General features: G+C 40.1%; 1 protein-coding gene across 4 annotated transcripts in view; it reads right to left on the bottom strand.

The window, feature by feature from the left end:
• rptor (regulatory associated protein of MTOR, complex 1) overlaps nt 1-22,178 on the bottom strand; it is a 217,397-nt gene that overhangs the window by 126,437 nt on the left and 68,782 nt on the right. For all 4 annotated transcript variants that reach the window (XM_085410820.1, XM_085410819.1, XM_085410821.1 and 1 more), the window contains exons 5-6: nt 8,191-8,349; nt 6,388-6,534 (exon numbers count right to left, since the gene is read on the bottom strand). In XM_085410820.1, coding sequence (XP_085266946.1) covers nt 6,388-6,534; nt 8,191-8,349 — 306 coding nt within the window. The remainder of the gene's footprint in view (nt 1-6,387; nt 6,535-8,190; nt 8,350-22,178) is intronic.

Here is a 22,178-nt window from a genome sequence, read left to right as displayed (position 1 = left end):
GGGAGTTCAATACGTTTCCTGTCTTTTGCTTAGTAAACTTTAATGAGCTGTGGGTCTTAATGGAGGCAGCAATCCAAGACTTCCCTTTATCATCACTGACTGCTATTGCTTGTTTCTTTCATTCTGCAGCCCTGCCTAATTTTAGCAGGAAATTAGCCAGGGAGACTGTTATATTATTAGTATTATTATCGTTGCCTCTTTTCTCCAAAGCACAGGGAACTATTACTTTAAAAGACTGAAGACTGCTTCACACAGCTTGTAAATAGTTTTTTTTATTATTATATGCCAAATAAGTTTGTATTTGTAACAGAGACCACAGCGCTGCTCCTAAAAGACATCCACGATCAGTGAACTCATTGCTGAAGTCACGAGCTGCGGAGATCGAATCTCGCCTCTTTTATTGTTCCATCAGAACTCCACCATAAACTGTCCGAGGACAAAGCACAATCAAATATTTTATCATCGCAGCATCTAATTTAGGAAAAAGTAGAGAAATATCTGACAGCTCTGAGAAATTACAGACAGATTCGGATAAATAAAGAACTCTGTTTACCAGACGGTGTTTCTGACTGCACAGACATATATTCTTTAGTAAAGAACCATCAGAATTATCAACTCTGTAGAACAAGTTAAGGATGTACTTAAAAATGTGCCACATACATAGTTACATAGTTAAACAGTTCTGTTCATACTGATCATGAGTGTGAAACAGCTTCGGTTTCTAATATGCAACAAAACAAAAACAACATGACAGCCAGAGGACGAACTGAGGGGCTGCACCAGGATCGATCAGGGTTGTTCTGATAGTGAAATATGCAAAGGAGACCAGAATAAAATAATATGCAGCTGTAAAGAGGCATCAACAGCTTCCTTTTTAACCTGCCGAGTTTGCATTGAGCTTTGTTTCTTTCTTTGGCTGTTTATGTAGCAGTGATGTTTACACTGCTGTGTATGCTCTGCTAACAGCACACTGCCACGGCATTGATTTTTTTAACCTGCTGGATTTCTTCATTTTTGTCCTTATAAGTCCAGTTTTAAAAGTCTAAATACATCATAAGCAGGCTTTTAGACTTTCACTGTACTTCATTTAACTACTTTGGCAGTGCTGTGAAATCAGATTTAAAATAAATGGAAAATCTCCTCGATTTAGTTGACTCCATAAAATAACGTGCAGAAAAAGCATGAAATTATCATATTGATGTCAGGTATTACAGATTTGTAACTTTGGTTGAGCCACCGTAAAAACTCTTGCATCAGCAAAGCATCTGGCACACGTTTGATAGATTTTGGACATAAAGTCGAAGACTAAAATGCGATTGCAGCAGATGGGGAAACCTAAAAAGATGCACAGTACAATCCAGTGTTTGGTCTGCAAATCCTAACTTTAGACTGAACAAAACGTAGACCTCTGAAATCATCATTTCACAGGTGATGAGATACTATATATGTTTGTTTCGTCGATTCTTGAGTACACACTTGGAATTATAGATTTAACTGACTGAAAACACAATATATAATGAATAAGCTGTAATGAGATTCAAAACACCTAAAGTTATATATAGTTATATATAGCTAAAGGTGATAGAAGTAATTTTTTAAGTGAACTAATCTCCATGTTCTTTGTTCCAGTGCTGGATAAAAGTCAACATGTGTGTTTGATTTACAGGAAGCAGCGTGAGTGCAACCTTACTTTTAGGGTCTGCAGTGTTTGTGTGGGATGCATAAACACACTGTGATCATACACTGCACAGCTGGTCTAACTGTAGATATAAATTACAAATTGTTCCTCTAAGACCGCTTGAAGAGCCGTAGACACTCTGAACAGCTGTTTGCTGCAGCAGAAAATGTTGCTTTAAGTGCTAAAACTCTTTTAGTGTGTGCAAACACTTTTGGGATTACAGACATAAAGGTGGAGGGGGACGAGCAGTTGCGAGAATCTTCAGACTGCCTGTCACAGAGCGAGAGAATACACTACAAGCTTTGGCAATCAAGCTACACTATCAAAAGAACACATAATCACATAGCCGGCAAGCAACAAATCCCATGAGCACCAGCATACAAACAAAGGGTGCAGGAGTCTGGACATTTATGGATTTAAAAACATGCCATGTGATAGCATTTAATACAAAGGAAAGATGTGTTTGATTTTGCACAATTTCTAGACAAGCAATTATATTAAAACCAATCTGGAGAATTGAAAATGTTAATTAATTCATTCAAAATGTCAAATTTACTTCAGTTGTATCCAGAGCACGATTAAACAGACCAAGTGAGCACTCCATAAGCATTCCTTTACTTGATTCAGGTTTGTCCAAATGTGATTCTGTAACAAAGCACAGCGCCTGACAGGAATCTCTTTCCTGGATCTCCACAGCTTATGAGTGCTGCAGCTCAGCGTCTGACGCAAGCCAGAGTAAAACCTCAGAACACCTGAGGCATGCACGGAGGGGACGCGCCTCTCTTTTTGCACCTGAGCAGCATCACAGGACGAGACAAGCAAACAAAAACAAATGATCCGCAGGCACATTTTATTCAGAAAGCTGCAATAAGCTGAATTCATTGTCCAGAATACTTCTAACGCAGTTTGGAAATAAGGTAATTAAAAGGTACAGGAAATGCCTGTGATGGAGGAAGTGTAGTTTTATATAATGCCTCATTGCTCAGTCTTCCAGCCCTGTGCCAGTCCAATAACTCATTAGCTGGCTCTATAGTAAGTAGTAAAAAATGTAAAAGCTCAGATTTACTGTACTGCTCTGCACACACATGAATAAATTAGCATTATTAAAAATACAGAAGAGTAGGTGTTCTTAATGGAGGGGTGATGACGTGTGCAGCTGTGCATTGCTCTCCTATCAAACGAATACGTTCCTCCTCTTTGAAATGCTCGCAGGCGTGACTGGGAGCCCCCGCGAATGCATCTGTGCCAATCTTCATCTCTCTAATGAGGAAAACATCGGTCTCTGCGAGCGAGTTGACATCACAAACAAAGCGGCGCGCGCCTTTCTAAAGCCTCTCGTCGAGTCAACCTCAGAACAACACTGTCTCTTGAAAGAAATCTGGCGAAAGCATGTGACGGTGGGCTGCGCTAATCCTAACGGTAAATACAATAACTCTGCCAGCAGAAGCTGATTAACGCCAAACAGCCACTGTAATTATCACATTAGCATATTGTAATCTCGCAAATTACCATGAAAATCACCATGACAGCTTTCTTTTCTCTCTCTCCTCCAGCGGGGAGATCAGGGGACGATTTAATTGCTGAGAATTATTTTTTTAACGGAAAAAAAAAAGAAGAACAAAACAAGAAAACATTGACACTAATCACGAGACTAATCCTCGGGACGGGCGAGGGATGTTATACGTATCATGCTAACAGAGGAAGCGCACAGTCACGCATGGGAGCTACTTTAGTCGAGAAACATTTTTGCAGCCCTGCATTCATTATTCATTAAAATGATAGAAGGAGCAAGTGGAGGCTTAATGTGAGCATCCTGGAAGCGCCAGTAACACAAACACCACACAGACAACACACACACGCTCTTATAGTCCAGCGTACCATAGCTGTGTGCATTGCAGTGATTCACACACACATCTTTCCGTCCCACAGCTAATGCAGTGAGCATGTTCACTGAGTGCACGCAGGAAGTGATGACATATTTAAAAGGAACCAGGTGGCCCCATAATAGCACACTCAGAGCCAACACACAGACACACACTCAGGCCCACTGGCGGACTGAAAGGACCACAGGAGGAGCTCGATATGGGACTGTGGAGGAGTGCTAAAACACTTCCTCCTCCTTTCATATTTTCACCCCATCCGGCTCCTTTATACTCCTTCATCTGCATCATGGCGCTTCCAAATAACGCCGTCCCTGGTGAGTTCAGGCCTGTGGTTCTACGTGAATCACGTTCGCCCCGTGTTCATTAACAGGTGTCGTTGGACGATTCCATTTGCGGCCACTCGTCTGTGTATGAGTGCACAAACGTGTGGGTGAGGTGGGAGACGCCCTGCTTGGATGATCTGCTGTATGATTTATTTTTACTTTTTTAAATTCACTGGACGGTATCGCCTCTTGTTATCTTCCAATTATATACTTCCTGTGTGAGTGGGTGAGACGGGCGAGCACTGAGGTGGAAAAGTGAAAAACGCTTATGGATGTACATTTAACCTAAAGGCCTCCTCGGCTTATTTCTTCACTGAAAGGCTACAGTTGAACTCTGAGTCTCTCAAAGTTTTTGTGCAACGATGCAGCTAATGCGTTTGGAGTAGGCTTTGTGCCCTGCTATGAAAAATATAAATATAGTCCTTCTGCACAGCACATCTCAGCTTTCAGTGGCTACAGTGAGGTTACAGATGAAAATCTGGGCCAATGTAGATAGAAATGTTTAAAATAATCATTTGGGTGATAGCTAATGTCAATATTTCTGGCATGTTTTATTTTATTTTACACTCTTTTTAGAGAAACACTTTTTTAAATTACCTTTTAAAAGGCATTCAATCAATGATTTCGTGAGCACAAACTCGATGACAAGAGATGAATATCAGCTACTGACACTAGACGCAAATATTCAGCTAATACATCAGTGCATCGTTGACCGCAGTCATGCTGAAAGCTTTAATCCCAAGTCTGTGATATGCTCAACTAACAACAGACAGCACTCCCTGCAAGTCTTACCTCGGTTCGCTTTCAAAAACCCCTGGTGACCCTTTAAGTATTTCCCTCTTTTCAAATTAGCTACAACTATGAGACAATGAGAGGTTTGTGCTCACATTGTTCCCTGATTGATGCTAACATGCTACTTCCACACCATTAGAAAGGCGTCACATACTCGAATTATTGGCCAAGCATTTTGGGGGGTAAGCAAAAAGTAAAAGCTGATTTTTTTCTAATCTTTTTCACTTCTGTTATTTTGAGGAAAGACAAAAAACTGCATCTATGCTTTAATGAAAGTGAGTATTTCAGCTGCTCCTCTTTCTCTTCGATTCATCAAAAACTAATTTAAAGCTCATTTATTGATAATTTTAAGTAGTTGGGAAAAACACTTAAAAATATGGTTAGTGTTAAACTTGCAGCGACTTTTGGAAAAGGGAATAATATTTGAATTAATAAAAATAAATAAAATCCAAACTATGAGCCAGGTTACCTTCAGGGTTTTTGCAAGTCTATTATGTTGATTAGTCCCAGCAATCCACCAGATATTTATTCCCTTGCATATAACAGCTAAATCATAATTGGTCATAAAACAACAGGAAACCTTGCACCACTTTTAAGGTTCACGTGAGCCTTCAAGAAATTTTGTTCTAAAGTGATGAGTTTGTTGCTTTTTGGTCCCCCAACGTATAACTGAATGGGGCACTTTTGCCTTTAGGCACTTTCCAGTAGAGCGGCTCATTCTGAATCACTCAAAAACAAGATTTTTGGAGGATTTTTGATTTAGACTAAGCGGTTTGTGAAGGAACCTGTGTGATGCTACACCAAATGAGAATTGTGATTTTAGCCTTGGACTCGACCTGAGCAAACTTTGACAGAAAAGAGCAGGAGAAGCAAAGAAAAAGCAAAGGATGGAGAGACACTTGTGACGAGCGTTGCGGCGACTCAGCAGTTTGGCTGCTGCCTTTGCCTTCACTTTAACGGGTAACTCCGCACGCACAGCAGCTCTTCTTTACTCTCGCTCTGCCTCCTGCTCTGTACTGTTCATCCTGTACCTCCCTCCCTCTCCTTCTCCTCTCCAGCTAATCTACAGTCTGGCTGAAACTTCTCCATGAATAATTGAGATGAATGACAGCACCATCTCATTACGAATTCACATAACACGCCATAGCCGGAGAGAGAAAGAGAGAAAAAAACGTAATAAAAAGATGAAGCACTGAGAGGACTGGGGCTGGTAGTGCTGTGTGTGTGTGTGTGTGTGTGTGTGTGTGTGTGTGTGTGTGTGTGTGTGTGTGTGTGTGTGTGTGTGTGTGTGTGTGTGTGTGTGTGTGTGTGTGTGTGTGTGTGTGTGTGTGTGAGAGATTGGTGATGAAACCAAAACTCAATCATTTAGATCCAGCTGCCTATTTGATTGGCTGCATCACCGCACTGAAGACATCTTGGATTTTTATTAGAAAAGGTTCCAGCTGCGAATCACGAGTCGACTCTCGGTGACACCAATTAGTCCTTTATAAATGCTGTATACATATGTGAGTGTGTGCTCAGTGTGACTGCAATCGGATGAATCACCCAGTTTGCTGCTAATAACTCTTAAATACCAACACATCATTTTGCCCTGTTTGCTCGCACACTGTGTCTGCGTGTGCTTGTATGACTCAGCTCATTCTTTAAGTCTTTTTTCCCGCCAATTACCACCCTGCTACCAACTCGTTCACGCTGTGCGTTTTTGCCTCACCTCCAGCTCCTGCTCTCTCTGCAGGGCAAACTGTTTGAACGACTTGACGATGATTCCCGCGTTGGAGCAGTCGTACACAAAAATGGACGGGCTCCCCATCCACGTCTGCAGGTCGTAGATGGACAGCGGGATGTACTGGGTGTAGTTCTGAGAAAGAGAAGGCAGGAGGGGATAACGTCAGAGTGAGGAATTGGAGAGATAGGTGCATCATGTTATTGCTGATAACTCACTTTTATAGATTTGTGTTTAATTATTAAGCAGTCATCTGTTTGATGAAGAGTGCGAGCAGACGAGCGAGAAAACGAGAAAACCGGAGTGAGGCAGAGGAAAAATGGGGACGATGGGAACACAGACCGAGGAATATAAATCTAATACCCATGGTGCAATAAAGGTGCTCTCCCCTACACTTATTGGAAAATTTGGTTCTTCGCACCTTCTGTGATGCCCGTGTCCACATCAAATCCCCCACTGATGTCCTGTTACAGCAACCAGCGACACTGCAGCTTCATTTTATAGGATAAGGAATACCGAATAAAATGCGAAAGAAAAGAGGGAGAGGACATTAGGCCCGAGGGTACACTGAGGACGTGGAGCCAAACGCTAGCGCTCGACAGCAGCGGTGCATCATTGTAAGTGGGTGCTTACTTACAGGACAAGATGATGAACAACTCCAGATTTTATATCTGATTCCCCAAAGTCAGCGAGTCTGTCCGCATCAGTGCGATGCTGAGATCACAGCAACCAGGTGAGATTTGATTTAATGTCTGGTTGTCAAGTTATTTTCTGACTGCAAGAATGTTCCAAGAAACTGAAAACATCTTTTTTTTTAACCTGCATTTTAGCCACAGGAGCCTCGGTCCACTTTAAGCTTCTAGGTGAACACTTCAGGAGTTACTACTCCAAAGTGCTTCAGTTACACAGGCTGACTGCCAGCAGTACCATACTGACTGATCCAAAACAAGTATATTAGCTACTAAGATGCATGCAGTATCTACTTATACCTTTAGATACAAATTCACAGTTTCTGTCTTTGTGCAGAAACTTTTAATTGCACTACAATGACCTGTGAGATATTTGGACTCCTTCATTTACGACAAATGACTGGACTACATCAAAGTACATTTTTCCTGTACCTGTGGTGCGTGACAGAGAGCCACTTTGCACTGGAAAAACAAACACAATCGTCACTCATCATCTGGACCAACTGCCAGATGTTGCTCTGTGCGCCTTTGTCTAATTCCTGAAAATAAACATTGGTGTTTCTAAATGAACGATCTCCAGCACCTATTGCCAAAGCACAAGCATGAAATGACATAACGGGATGTTTAAAGACTGATATAGAAATGCTGAGGACACTTCACGGGTACATAAGAGGATGATCTTGAATGGGAGATCCCCCAAAATTAAATCATGTATAGCCTTTTGATTTTCACAGGCACGTTCCTGAAACTTTCCAATCGCACCTCATACATCTTATTAGGTCCAAAAATGAACTGCCTATAGTTTAAGATGCAAATGGCCTGTCTGGTTATTTGTGAATAAAGTAATGCAGGGATTATGAGCTCTGCTGGAGACTAAACAGCATTACTCCAATGAAAGCATGTGAAAACATGTTTATTTTACTTTGCTTTGGTTTAGTGCACGTGTAAGCACAGCCTGTGACATTTCAGCGACAAATAATCAAGTCGTCCTTGGAAATGACAGCAGTAAACAGCTAACACCATCATGGCTTGTGAACGTGACAGTGTAGGTCTGATTAGAAAGATCTGTGAAGGCCCGATATCGTCTGTGCATGTGTGGTACCTTATTAAAAACCCAGATCTCTCCATTGACAGTAGGTCGTGGCACGCCGTGGCCGTTGTAGTGGAAGAGGACTCGTTCTTCCTTGGCATTGCGTCTGAGTGACGTGCACAGTTTCTTCACTTCATCCACCGTGGGGTCCAGACTCTGCTTGTAACGGGCCTGAAAGAGGAGGGAAGAAAAGATGTCACAATGATTGATGCTTTAGTCACACTGGGAACAAGGACACTGCTGCTCTGCGTTTTGTTTCGGGCAGGGAGATGTGCTGCATTTAATTTTTTCTTTCCTTTGCAGTAGTCCTGCGTCAGTCTAACTTTCTTTGTTTTCTTTTTCTTTGATTCAGCAGCACTCACAGGCCCTTGGTTTTGAACAAATAAACAACCACATTTTGGTTATTCGCTGTTTTGCTTAGCTGGGAAGTAAAAAAAAAATCAGCTTTTGGTGTATGAAGCACTTATTGGTCTGTTCTGAATGAATATATATATGACTGCATCAATTTTTACAGTGTGTCCCAGCACAGGACACTTCTTTAAATTCTCTCCATATTAGGCGACGGAGCAGACTAAAAGGTATGGCAGCTGATGTGCAGGGTGGACTTGAGAATAATCTTGCAGAACATTTTCAGTCTAGCTTTAAACTGTGCAGGAATGTGGGGGGATAATGTGCACCTGTAATGTCCAAAACAAGTTGCATTGATGCATCTTTCTGTGAAGCACTTCGAGTTGCATCGTTGTGGGACTGTAGTCTATAAATAACCTTTTGAGATCTGTTGACTGATGTTTCAGGAAGGATGAAGTTCACCACTCTGCTTTATTCCATCAGTGAGAGTGGCTAAGATTGGAAATTATTTTCTATGTGAAACATAAACCAAGAAAACAAAACAAACAAGAAGCACTCAGAGAGCACAAACCTTCGCCAAGGCAGCGTCATCTCTGTGCAGTATTTGCTTTTAAGGCAACAGAAGTTTATTTTCTTTGTTTTTTTAAACATACTTTAAGTACTTATGTTTGTAGTGCAGTAAAAACAAGTGCAAAGTGCAGGCTTTTCCTATTTGCCCTGTCGAACCCCATTTTAATATACAATTACTTCATTTTAAGTTTTTATTTTTATTATTTTCCCTTAAAGTGGATGTAGCTCATGTGTGGCAGTTATTTATTTAAACAGTTATAACCTGTTACGGTAATGTACATAACAAAGCTATAAGAAAATGAATCAACTACACTCCTGTAACCCACTGTCATTTGAATAGCTACATGTAGCATTATTTTCACTTTGACCTTTGGCTCTACTTACCTTAAAGGAGAGCAATATATTAGCCAATAAATCATTATGATGACCTTGAAGGGATTGAGACAAATTTCTATTGTTTATTAACATGACCTCACTTTACACCCCTACAAAGTTCTATCGAAGTTTTATTCATTCAAAACTTTTCAAGCTTTTAAAAACAGAATGACAGACACACACATGCAAGCACCACCAAAACCTTAACCTCCTTGTTGGAAGTTAATTTGGATTCCTAATAATAATAATAATAATAATAATAATAATAATAATAATAATAATAATAATAATAATGATACAGTAGACTGAAGGTTTACAGAAGGACTGACGAATCCACTTATCCAAAAATACAGGCAGCTACCAGTGCAACCCCTGAGTAAATGTTATCAAATTGAACATAACATATGACATCTTTCGTGTTATCGTTTTCACAAGCATATCACCGATTTTGGGACTGATCCGAGATTTTTAGTAGATGCACCTACTGCATGGTATGGCTTTAGTGCACAAGTGCATTGAATCAAGAAAATTAAATGAAATTCAGTTTTTATTTATATAGCACCAACTCTCAAAATCAGTCCCCTCAAGGCTTACATACTTAAACAGAAGCTTACTTGTGTTCATTTTAATTAGAGATATTTTTATGATCAACAACTAGTAAACAGGACGAGAACCAAACTGTTCAAGGACAATGTGTCTTACACTGCAGTCAGGTTTAGACTTTTAGTAATAATTATCGAAGATGAACTGAACTCCATGTAACTAAGAAGTAAAGACGCCATGTTTCATGTTCAAGCGTTCTGAAAGGGAGAGGAACACTGGAGAAATGTAAAAGAAACTCTGCAGAGCTCACAAGGGCACAAGCTATTAAGATCAACTTCCTTTTTCAACAAAGTAGGTGACCTTGAGTCCACACTTCAAAGTCCACATTCTCCACAGCAACTTCATACTCATTTAAAAGTGCAGGAAGTCTTTCTTTTATTTCATAAATCTGCAGTTTGAGTGTTTCTCTATGTATATTGTGCAGTCTTTCCGCTCTCCTCTCAGACACAGAAACGTGTTATAAAAAGGAAAAAAGAAAACTGGAAAATCACACATGATAGTATTTATCATTTTAACTGAAAACAAATCAGTGAACAGTGGACGAGTGAAGAAAAAAGGATGGATATTATTCTGCAATCATCTGATTTCAGAAAATCATTTGGTCCTCAGCAAGATTATTTAAATACAACCTCAGATGACTTATTATGGGATGCCATTATTTAATGAAAACTAAGCCAAATTGCAAAAGCAAGCAACTAAGAACTCCAATGGTTCAGCAGCTTTTAGAGCCACCTTTAACAGCAATAACTTGAAATAACTGTTTTCTGTAATGACTATCAGTCCCTCGCATTCCTGCAGATGAAACTTTTACCCACTCTACTTCATAGCTCTGCTTCAGTTCATTGGTTTTTGGATATTCATTTATGCTAAGCTCTCTTAACATCCTGCCACAGCAATTTAATCAAGTTGAAGTCTGGACTTTGACTCTGATTCTTTTCTTTTTCAGTCATTTTGTTAAAGATTTAATGCACTGCTTGTGATCTGTGCTATGCTGTGGCATGAACTAATTTCATCCAAGCTGTAGCTGTCAGTGAGATTACATTTCACTCTAGAATATATTGGTATACAGAGGAATTCATGGTTGACTCAATTTTAGCAAAATGCTCAAGTCCTCTGGTTGCAGAGCCAGTCCAAATCACCACCTCTTCACCACCAAACATGACTGTTGGTATGAGGTGTTTGTGTCGATATAACTGTTCCTGAGGTCCCGTGGTTCGTTCAGATGCAACTTTGCAAACCTAAGCCATGTTACGAATGTTCTTTTTAGAGAGAAGATGCTTTGTCCTGGGAAACCTTCCAATATTAATGGCAGACTGGTGGCTATCAGGTGCCAAAGCTGTTGATGGAGAACTAACATCAACAAGTGAATTGCCAGAAAAGCAAAATGAATCCACGAAAACTGATGAGACTATTTTAGGTAACAGTGAGCCCAGCGGGGAGAGACTCTAATAACTACACGTGTTAGTAGATTTTCACGTGCTGTTTTGAAGAGGACACAAGCTGAACCTGAATGTTTTCTTCCATTTAAGAAAGACCACGTTCACATTTGAAAATACCAGACCAAAAATAAGGATCTGAATCAGCTGACAAGTGACTAACCAGCTGGCAGACCAAAGACAAGCATCCAAAAACCGTCCTGACTCAGACAAAGGCGTTTTTGTTTTGCAAGAAGCCAAACGCCTAAGAGAAGTTTTCACATTTCATATTATCGAACAATAATAATTTCAGCTAAACAAAAAAAAGTATGCACGAAGTGCAACGCTTATAGAAGTCTTGTGAAAAATGGTCTTAACACAGTGAATCACAGAAGGTACAAAAGCAAGTGCAATTTGTGAGCAAACAAGGAGGCTTTTACACTTCTGAGTGTGAACTTCAAACAAGCTGCTGATAGCAGTAAGTGTATGAAACATGACATATATAGTACCAAATCTCTTGTTTTTTGAATAAGGCGCAGTCACAATAAGAAAACAAAAGCAGTAGATACAATTCACAAACAAAATAAAAGCAGAACACTGAGTTTGAGATTGTGTTGCTGCTGCTTCACTGCTGTCAACTTGTGTTTTTTTTCTGCCACCTCTTGCTTACTTTAGACCACACTTCACTGGGCTGTGTCATTTTGCAGGAGCAAACCAGCGTGAAGCTCATGCCTGTGCGGAAAAGGTACTCAAGAAACTTTAAAAGGACTAACGGTAGGAGACAGAGGACATGTGCATTGTTGGCGCTCCTTCAGCTCATTAAGTGAAATGTTTGTGTGCATGCATGAAAGGACACAGAGGTGTCAACTAGTTATGCAACAGAAAAGCACCCGTTTAGACCAGTCTGAATCATTATCACACTCACCAAGGTCCTTCTGTTACACAACCAACCAGCCGTTTATCAAACAGCCAAATGGCTTTGAATCACAGAAGAAGTCACATTTCAACTTTAACTTCTTGCGAAATTTACAGCTGACAAAACAAAAACCAAGACACCAAATCAGATCTGCACAGGGTTCATTTTACCAGCTCACTGATTTAAGATCCTCTTCACAGAACACAAATATCAACTTTTAATTACTTGATATTAAAAAATAATACTATTTTTCAAAACAGACCTATACAGAAGTCTTCATTATAAATATTCTCACAGTATTTATTTTCATATCCCACCACTCATTCTGCCAGTTTTCTATTTGGCCCCACAACACTTATGTCACTCCCTCAATTTGTCCCGTATACCAAGGCTACAACTTACCAAAGCATTAAGGGTTTGATCCCAACCTGGATTCATGGCTACATGTCAACTTCTCACTTTCCATCCTGCAAAGTCACTATCTAATAAATGTAAAAATAAAAACACTACATTCATGCACTGATCGCCACCTTTAAAATTCAGTGAGCAACCATTAAATTTTATTTTGCCTTCAGCATTAATCTGCAGCGCCTGACGCTTAAAAATATATAGCCAAATCATTTTCCCCAATCACAAGATGCAACATGTATCTTAATCAACCAAATGTCATCAACAGAGATCAAAGAAACTGCAAAAAAAAAATAAAATAACAGTACAGCTTTGCACCCAACCCTGCAGCAGACTGATTATTTTCCTTCCCAACACAAACGTCACTAACCATGTAAGATATGGGTTCTCCAACTTTAGGACACACCCAGGGATCCCTTCTAGCTACCACATTATTATTCCAGCTTCTAGCTTTTATCACAACTTGAATATTTTTAAAAGTGTCAGAAAAAAAAATTGATTTTGTTACCATAAACACTCCCCCTCCATCAATACAAACTTTATTAATATTACAGTGCAACTTTAAGTTATTTTGTGCACCTCTCTGCTACAAGGGTGAGAAGACCCAAAATTAGATAAACAGAAAATACGAATTTCAGTATAAAAGCTCCACCAGAACTCCTGTTTCTAAAACTCCTGCACTCTTCATGTTCCCGGACAACAAGCAGATGTAGAATCACTGATTTATAGGTATCATGTAGGCTTCATTACTCATTGAACTATACAACTTATTAATGACCCTCTGTGTTTAAATGTTACAGCTGTGTGATTTTTAATTAAACGGCGCTGGATGGTGTAATCCCAGTTGGGAGCTGTGATTTGCAGAATAAAATTACCACTTGCTCATTGTTCCGTCACATCATACAACGGCCAGACTGAACAGACCTTCATCAAAGATGTCAACATTTCAACTTCCCGTATCTGGAAGACTTTGCAGTGCGAGAGGAAAGCTTGCAGGCTGACTCAATTTGGGCATAATCAGATAAAAGCGTCTGAATGTCGAGAGGCGCAGCGCTCGCCCCGACGATATCAAGTGGTATCTGAATGGCTTAATGGCGTTAGTGAGGGAGCTGCAGTGATGGAGGTGCAGCGCCTGGAATCAGAACTCATAGTGGAAACTGGGGGAGGTGTGCAGAAAGGCGAGAGTGTTAGGTGGGACAAGTGTTTACACTTTCTGTAGCTGTTATTTCACATGATTCCCAATTGTATTTAGATGCTTCAGCAAAGCTGCTGATTTACATTCATGACAGCTGAGCATTTAAAATTCAAGTGGCAGAAAGAGATTAAGACAAATTCATATGTATGAGGAAGACACCTAGGAGAGTCCATTTAAATATACCAATTACAGTTTTCTTGGAGAGGGAGACGCGAGTGTTCCTGTGCAAAGAAATGGACTCACTAACAGCCTTGACCTGAAGGGGGAGCTCCAGCTTCCTGTGAGGACAGAGCGTCTCCAGAGGTTGAGTCAAACTGCAGCTGTTCGCCTGTTGCTTCTCCACCTTTCACCACCGCTGCAAAACACTTCCACTATTTCCATTAAGGCTACGGGAAACAAACTCTTTGTAAAGGCGTGCGCTGTGCCAGCCCTGCTGCCATTCATCATCATGTCACCTCTTTAGAACAGGCAACCTTTTCAAAGCACCGCACGCATTCAGGATGAAGCTAAACACACACAGTTTAGCTGCAAGACTCAGTGAACTATTCTGTGACAAATTTCAGCATACTGTGCAGACAATAAAACAGGCAATGACTGCTGGGCACAGGTAAAACTCAGTCTGTGTGATCCATCATCATTAACACCGAAGCAACACAAAATGGTTTTTATAAAACAAATAAAATAAGAGAAATAAGAAATGTCTTTTACCCATTAAAGAAAAGACTTCTCATCTTTTCAAGCTCCAAATGAAAATCTGAATAAATAAAACAATTAAAGTAAAGGATGTATTAAGCTGGATGAAGGTGACAGCAGCAGCCACTTGTTGTCAGAGGGAGGAAATGAGCAAAGGCAACCTTTGTCCTCTCAACCACTAATCAGCATCTGAACATCAACAGCAGCCTTTTTAGAAGTGAAATACGTCAAAGAAATATGGAGACTGAAGAGGAAACTAAAACAAGTGAGGAGTAGAAAGATAAAAAACAGTTTGAAGGCATCCTCTCAATGCCTTTACCTACAAAAGTCACAGCTGCCAAACCTTTTTCTGATGTTCACGTCTTCTGCCTAAACTGATTCTTATTATTTTTTAAATAAAAAGCTCTGATATTTACTATATAATCATCTAATCTCATTTATTAACAAAGAGCTATCTGCATTTATCGCTTTTACCAGCTGAAATGAGAAATGTTTCTGTAGATCAAGTACACCGTTTCGTCAAGCTCATCCACAATCCCAGCAGATCATCTGATGACTTGGCTCATACGTTTCTACGCATCAGCCACCGGCCAACGTGTGCGACCCCATCTTTTTATATTAAAACTGAATGAACGTTTGAATAAATCAATTTCATAGTCCTGTCTCCAAGATTTCAAGAATGTAGATTATTTAAAAAAAAATAAAAAATAGATGGGGTTAACCCATCTTTTTAAATATGTCAAATACATATTTCATCAGCATTTCATAACTGTGACTCGTTTTCACATAAAGCTTGTAAACAATAATTAGGCCAACTTGATATAACGGCATCTCTGCCTCAGCCAAAACAATGGGTCTTTGAATGTTTCACGTTTAGTTATTTATAAACCTGGCTCCTTGCAAACGTTAAACATTAAACCTAATTAGATTTTAAATTGAATTCAAAATCATTCCAAAGAATAAAGTCATATCTAACCCCACTGGGTTAGACTGAAACTACAGCTGTGTTAATTCATACGTAGCATAAGAGTATTGTTCCAGACACACCAGTTCATTCATTCTCTCCCCCTCTCACTCACTCGCACACCAAGTTTAAACCCTGATGTCTAATGGACCTGCAGGCAACTCAATCCCTGCAAAATTTCAATTACCGATCCGTCAGTATCACAGCAACTTTACACACAAGGTGAAAATACGACAGAGAGTTTATTCTTGTGACTGACAATAAAACGCACTCAGCTTCAGAGTGACTGAAAGCAATTATCTTGTCTCGTGGTCACGAGGAGAGCTGGTAGAAATGAGGAATAGTTGGGACTCTAACTAGACCTCGTCTGTCAAAAATAACGAACGTCTCAGAATCGGAGTCAAAGAGAAAATATTATGTAATCTACGATATGAAGGGCGCAATGGTAACCATGATTAGCAAAGAAATGGGACGCATTTGTTTAGTTTCATAAATATGGTATATATCATCGCCGGGGCGATTGTGGCTCAAGAGTTGGGAGTTCGCCTTGTAATCGGAAGGTTGCCGGTTTGAGCCCCGTCTTGGACAGTCTCGGGCGTTGCGTCCTTGGGCAAGACACTTCACCCGTTGCCTACTGGTGGTGGTCAGAGGGCCCGGTGGCGCCGGTGTCCGGCAGCCTCGCCTCTGTCAGTGCGCCCCAGGGCGGCTGTGGCTACAATGTAGCTGCCATCACCAGTGTGTTAACCCTTTCACATTGTTTGAAATCATTTTGAGCAATGCCGTTGCGATTCTTTGAGGAATGCTGAATGTAAATGTATTTTATTTGACTTACAGTGACTCCTCTGTACTGGACAAATAATGACGGCTTTCAGCTGTTATAAAAACACGACAACCCGCATAAAATAATCACTTTTTCAGATTCATTTTCTTTTACAAAGATTTTAGTTGGTGCAATAAATCAGCACCCGTCTTTGTTTTACAGCAGCGGGTATCCTATGTCCACAAAAGCATAAAGTAGTTAAATACAACCAAGATGACAGAGAGCCTCTGCTCAGCAAGACCTAGAAGAGACAAAACTCATAAAAACTATCTCAAGATGATTTTGTGAAATGAGCTTTTATATTTTCTGCATCATTGTCTTTGGACCTCGGAGGTTTGCCTCATCCAGAGGCTACTGTGTCAGACTACCTAGGAGAGTGGACTTAATGCCGCCTGGGCCTCGTTCTGCCTGCACCTGCAGACATCACACAATGGAAGCTGTGAGCCAGAATGGACCGATGCAAGATGGGCTTTATGGTCAAAAATACCTGCTTACCTGAGTCTTTCTCCCTTATATTATATTTAAAGCTCAAGGAAACTCTTTAAAGAAAAAAGACATTGTGGTGATAAATTATGTCTTTTGCCTCCTTTCTGTAAAGACAGAGGATACACCACTTTTACAGGACAGACTTAAATATTCTATTCGTTTTTGCATCATTTCTTATTTTTCAAAAGAAATGATGCACACTAAAGCTGCAATATATTTCCCTTGTGGGATCGATAAAGTTATCCAAGTAAAAAACTAACACATGGAAAATTACTTCACTTTATTAAAGCATCTTCACAACTCAGGAGAATGAATTCTCTTGTCCTCAGACATGTCTGGGCTTGTCTTTTATTACCAACAGCATGTTATTACACCTTTATATCACCTTTATATCACCCCTAACAAACTTGAAAAGGCTGGCACTGTACCAGATGTGGTAGATCACAGTGCCGTGTAACAGTCAACGATGTGACGTCAATGATGACGGCGTGTGACGCAGCCTAGAGGAGTCATAAAGCTTTGCCCATTCTGACAAGGTGTTTTTGAAAGACTTGAAACAAATAACAATTTTAACCATTAAATGGGGTTTGGAGGCCTTTACCAGGAGTTCTGGTAAAACTGAAGTGAGAGCTGTGACTACTTTCATGGCAAAAACCCATACTTGGCTCTACCAGGGCTTTGTCTTGTCCTCACTTCTGATTTAAAAGAAGGTAACCTTGAGGCAAAGCTTAGAGTTGGCATGTGTGAGACCTCAAGATTTCATCTCTGGTTTCAGCAGATAATGTGTTGTAGTTGGATCAAGGTCATGTTACTCTTTTAGAAAATGAGTCTTTCCCTTTGAGTTGAGTAGCTTCAAGTAAGACTGACAATGCATCAGTATCACTGTAGATGTACCAGACAGCCATGGTAAGGAGTGGTTGGTTGGTTGGTTGGTTGGTTGGTTGGTTGGTTGGTTGGTTGGTTGGTTGGTTGGTCCATTTTCAAATACTCATGTCACTGATAGAGGCATTCAACATGAGAGTTTCCCAAGGTGGTTCAACGTTAGAAAGAATGACGAGCTCTTTTGAGATGCATGAAAGAGATAAACTCAGGTGCTTTATGAGTGTTCAAATTGGATAATTACCTTGAGAAATGTTCCTTAAATGTTTTATTACAGAGACCAAACACGAGAAATACGTCTGAGCTATTGCATAACTCAAATGGCACTGTGGATGTGAGGCGTCAAATACTGCTGTTATGTAATATACTGTTGGTGACAGACATCCACACGGAGTCCTGTGGTGTTCTTGATTTGACATGATGGCCACATCCAAGCTGGATGCTGAGTGATAACAGTCTTTTGACACTACTGGGTCCTTTAAATCAGCGGTCCCCAACCCCCGGGCCACGGACCGGTACGGGTCTGTGAGTTGTTTGGTGTGGGGCCGGGAGAATTAAGGCTCGTTTTCTGGTTTTCAGGGTTTTTATCGTTAACTCAGTTTCCCTGGGTCTTTTCCCGTGTGTTATTAATAATACTTCTTTTTTTTTTTGGTACCGGTACTGTTTTTATTTTGTTGTATTTATCTGCGACACCTTAAAGGCCGGTCCGTGAAAATATTGTCGGACATAACAGGCGTAAAAAAGGTTGGGGCTTTAAATGTTTGAGAGGGAGAGATTAATCGTATAACCTGATAATAAACACCTAGAGAGACCTAGAGAGCATCTTGGACAAAGAGACACTATTTAATAACCTGGGATGATTACAAGCTCTCAATCTAAAAGCTGCAGAAGCAGTAACAAATAGTTGGCACGAAAACATGAAAATGTTGATGTTTTGCAAGATTAACCATTCAAAGATATGATAGTGAAAATATAGAGCTGGAATTGGGGAAGACAAAATGAATATTCTTCTTCAGGGATTAATAAAGTCCACTAATTCGAGTTTAGCTGAGAAAAGTACAGCATAGTTTGACAAATCGCACACAGCTGAGCAGGCCGCTGTGGCGATAGTCATTTCCCCAGTGACAGCAGTCCTGCTGGGGCCAATGTGTCCGGGCTGAGTCAGTTCACAGCAGGTCGGATGGAGCAGAGGGAGAGATGACACGTCATCTTCTCATCCTGCCAGCACACACCTCCTGTCAAGACTAAATTACCTACACGCCTCAAATGCATTTCTATGGCCGAAACATGAAACAGACTTCTATGAAAAATCATCATATGGATACTTTTAAAAAGTGAAATAATCCACAGAAAGTTCTGTAGAAGGGAACAAACTAACTACTTTATAGACGACGTGTTCCTAATAGAAAATAAGTGATATTACAGCAACACCCATCACTTGATATCGTTGGATGATGGAAGAGAGCAGCCGGAGTCAGAACACTGCTGCTGCAGCTGACTAAGCGACATGGGTTATATAACTGGCAGAAGGTCCAACTGCACCAAGTGCTGGTGTTGAAGAGGGTGATATAATAACAAAATACATTTCACAGACAAAACAGCTGAAATGTAAGTTACATGCAATCAAACCTAGTTTGGTTTTTGCTCGTTTGTCCTCATGTCACTCCTTTTTTCTTCCCCTCCCCCCAACCTGACCTGCAGGTCTCTTCCTGTTCAAAGGAAGCTCTTCCTTCCCACAGTCACCAAGTGATATTCAGTAGGCACTGTGTGACTGTTGGGGTTCTCTCTCTAGTATTGTAAGGTCTTTGAGGCCACTGGTGGTGTGAATTGGTGTTATATGAATAAAATGTTATGAACTGAATTCTACATTAAATTCCACTGAGGAACTCTTTGTCATGCTTTGCTTCCTATTTCTCTGTGGGATTTCTTAATAATGTCCTTATTTGTATGCATGACAGAAGGATTAATTAAGCTAGTCAGACACAGCAAACAAAAAAATATTCAGCTTTCATGTTGGAGTCATTACAGATACTATAATTGCAAAACTAAAAACAATGGATAAGCAGATGTGCTTAAATTAAGCAAACATGCCTGAATCCTTATTAGGCTCAGGGAGCTTTAATAGGCTCCATTAGATTAGAACCATCCATGTTTGTGTGTCTTTGTGCACATGTACATGTGTTGTGCAGACCTGTGACAGTGAAGAGGCAGAGAGACCTCAAAGCACCAGTCCAATTAAAAGTTCAGTTCTGAGCAGAGCTCAGAAGTCTGTTTTTGGAGCAACATTTGTAATTAAGTAATTTTACCTTAAGGACAGAAGAAGGCACTCAGAGCTATAACGCAAAAAAGCTGCAAGCAAGTCCTGTGTTTTTCTTTTCTTTTCTTCAAATGAGAGCTTCTGAGTGTGTATGAGATCTCCCTTTGAAAGAGTACAAAAGGTTTGTGTTGAAACGCAGCATAGCGACAGGTAAAAGCAGGTGAATCCCATCCAAAAACATCTATAACAATATTGCTGTAGTGTCATTTTTTTGTGATGACCCCCGCTGGTTTGATGGATTTTCTTCTCAAAGGAACGCCTGTGTTTGCCTTGCTCTGGGAGTTTTTCATCTTTCTTCTAATGTCACTTTCTAACTGGAGGCTACAAAGGTCCAAAAAAAAAAAAAAAAAAAAAAAAAAAAAAAAAAAAAGTCTATTTACTTCCTAGTCGGCTGCTTTTTAAAGTTTGTTATAAAGCCGATTTGCAGTGTATCTGTGCAGTTCTGTGAATTGGTTCTGGTTCTTATTTAATGTCAATTAAATTATCTAGGATTTAATAGTCCAAAGTAGAGCTGGGCGATAGAACGATAACGATATGTATCGCGATATAACTTTTACTCGATAGAGAAATTAAGCTATCGCGATAGACCTCGCCGCTCTTGTCCTCTTTTAAAAAAAAAAAAAAAAAAAAAAAAAGGTCAGCCAATCCAAATTAAGTAGTGCAGAGCCGAACCAATCACAGCCGCAGCGTCACGTCGCGTGACTTGTTACGTACAGCACAAGTGCCAAGCCGCACATGTGTATTTGTTTGGGAAGCAGCCAGCGGGTAATGGAGGAAATGAGTGTGCCGACTAGAAAAATCAACCGAGCGTGACCGAAGAGAAAACAGATGATGGTTCCAACACCGGAGAGATTGTCGAACGGAAGAGCCATAGAAGTTCCGTAGTGTGAAGGTATTTCGGCTATTTCAAGTCTGACAAAAAACAGAGTAGCGTGCACTGTAAATTGTGCCGAAAGCAAGTCCGGAAATACAATAAACTGGTGCATGCGTCACACTGTGCGCCACGTTATTGTTTCGGTGAAATGAATTTCTACAATACTGTTAATTCTACTCTCTGCAGTGTTTAAATGCTTACATATACACACAGTTACTGTCCGTCCACACATACGACTCGGTTCTGCTTCTATGCCCCAGCTTTGTTTACTTTTTCCCACCGAGGCTTCAAGACTTCTGATTGGCCAACATTTCTGCACGGTTAGGAATCTAGCGCCACCTGCTGCTTTGGCATGTTCATAGCAGCGTTTTCCTTCATTTCTGCCTTTATGTGTGGACGGGATTATTTTTTAAAACGGAAACGGAAAATCTCCGTTTTCAAAAATACCCATGTACGTGTGGACGTAGCCTCAGTCTCTGACTGGAAGCGCTAATTCGTCATTCGGCTTTTGTCAGACTAAAGTAACTGTTAAAACTGTTTGAAAAGCTAAGCTATACAACAAGGAGAGATTGAGAATTTCCTTTTAGTTCTCAGTTTATTTGATATTGACAAAAGTTAGTCAGTTTTGTCTGATCTTCTGTAAAACAAACTAAGATTTATTTTTAGAATTAATATTTTGTTTCTAAGTGGAATTGACAATTTAGTCTGTTTCGTTTGTTCTATTTTGAAACTTAAACGCTTTAGCGGCTGCCTTTTGTGTAGTTTGCAATATTTGCCTTTATTTATCTGAAAAAGTCTCATGTTCCTTAAGTACATCTACCCTGTTGAACTTATTATGGGAAATAAATATTTAAATAAAAACAAGCTGCTGATTATTTCACATTTTACTTGTGAGCAACGGCACATTTAAATCTTACAAATATAGTTATTTGGCTTATATCGTGATAGATATCGTTATCGCCTGAAATGAAAAAAACATATCGTGATATATATCTGTGTGAATGTGTGCGTGAATGGGTGGATGACTGGATATGTAAAGCGCTTTGGGGTCCTTAGGGACTAGAAAAGCGCTATATAAATACAGGCCACAGGCCATATCGTTATCGCCTGAAATGAAAAAAAACATATCGTGATATG

Source organism: Rhamphochromis longiceps, linkage group LG6 (genome assembly GCF_057381845.1).
Source record: "Rhamphochromis longiceps isolate RC_006_pf linkage group LG6, R_longiceps_female_GT1.1, whole genome shotgun sequence".
Classification (NCBI taxonomy): Eukaryota; Metazoa; Chordata; class Actinopteri; order Cichliformes; family Cichlidae; genus Rhamphochromis; species Rhamphochromis longiceps.
The sequence above is the reverse complement of the archived record's forward strand: the minus strand, read 5'-3'. Positions and strand labels throughout refer to the sequence as shown.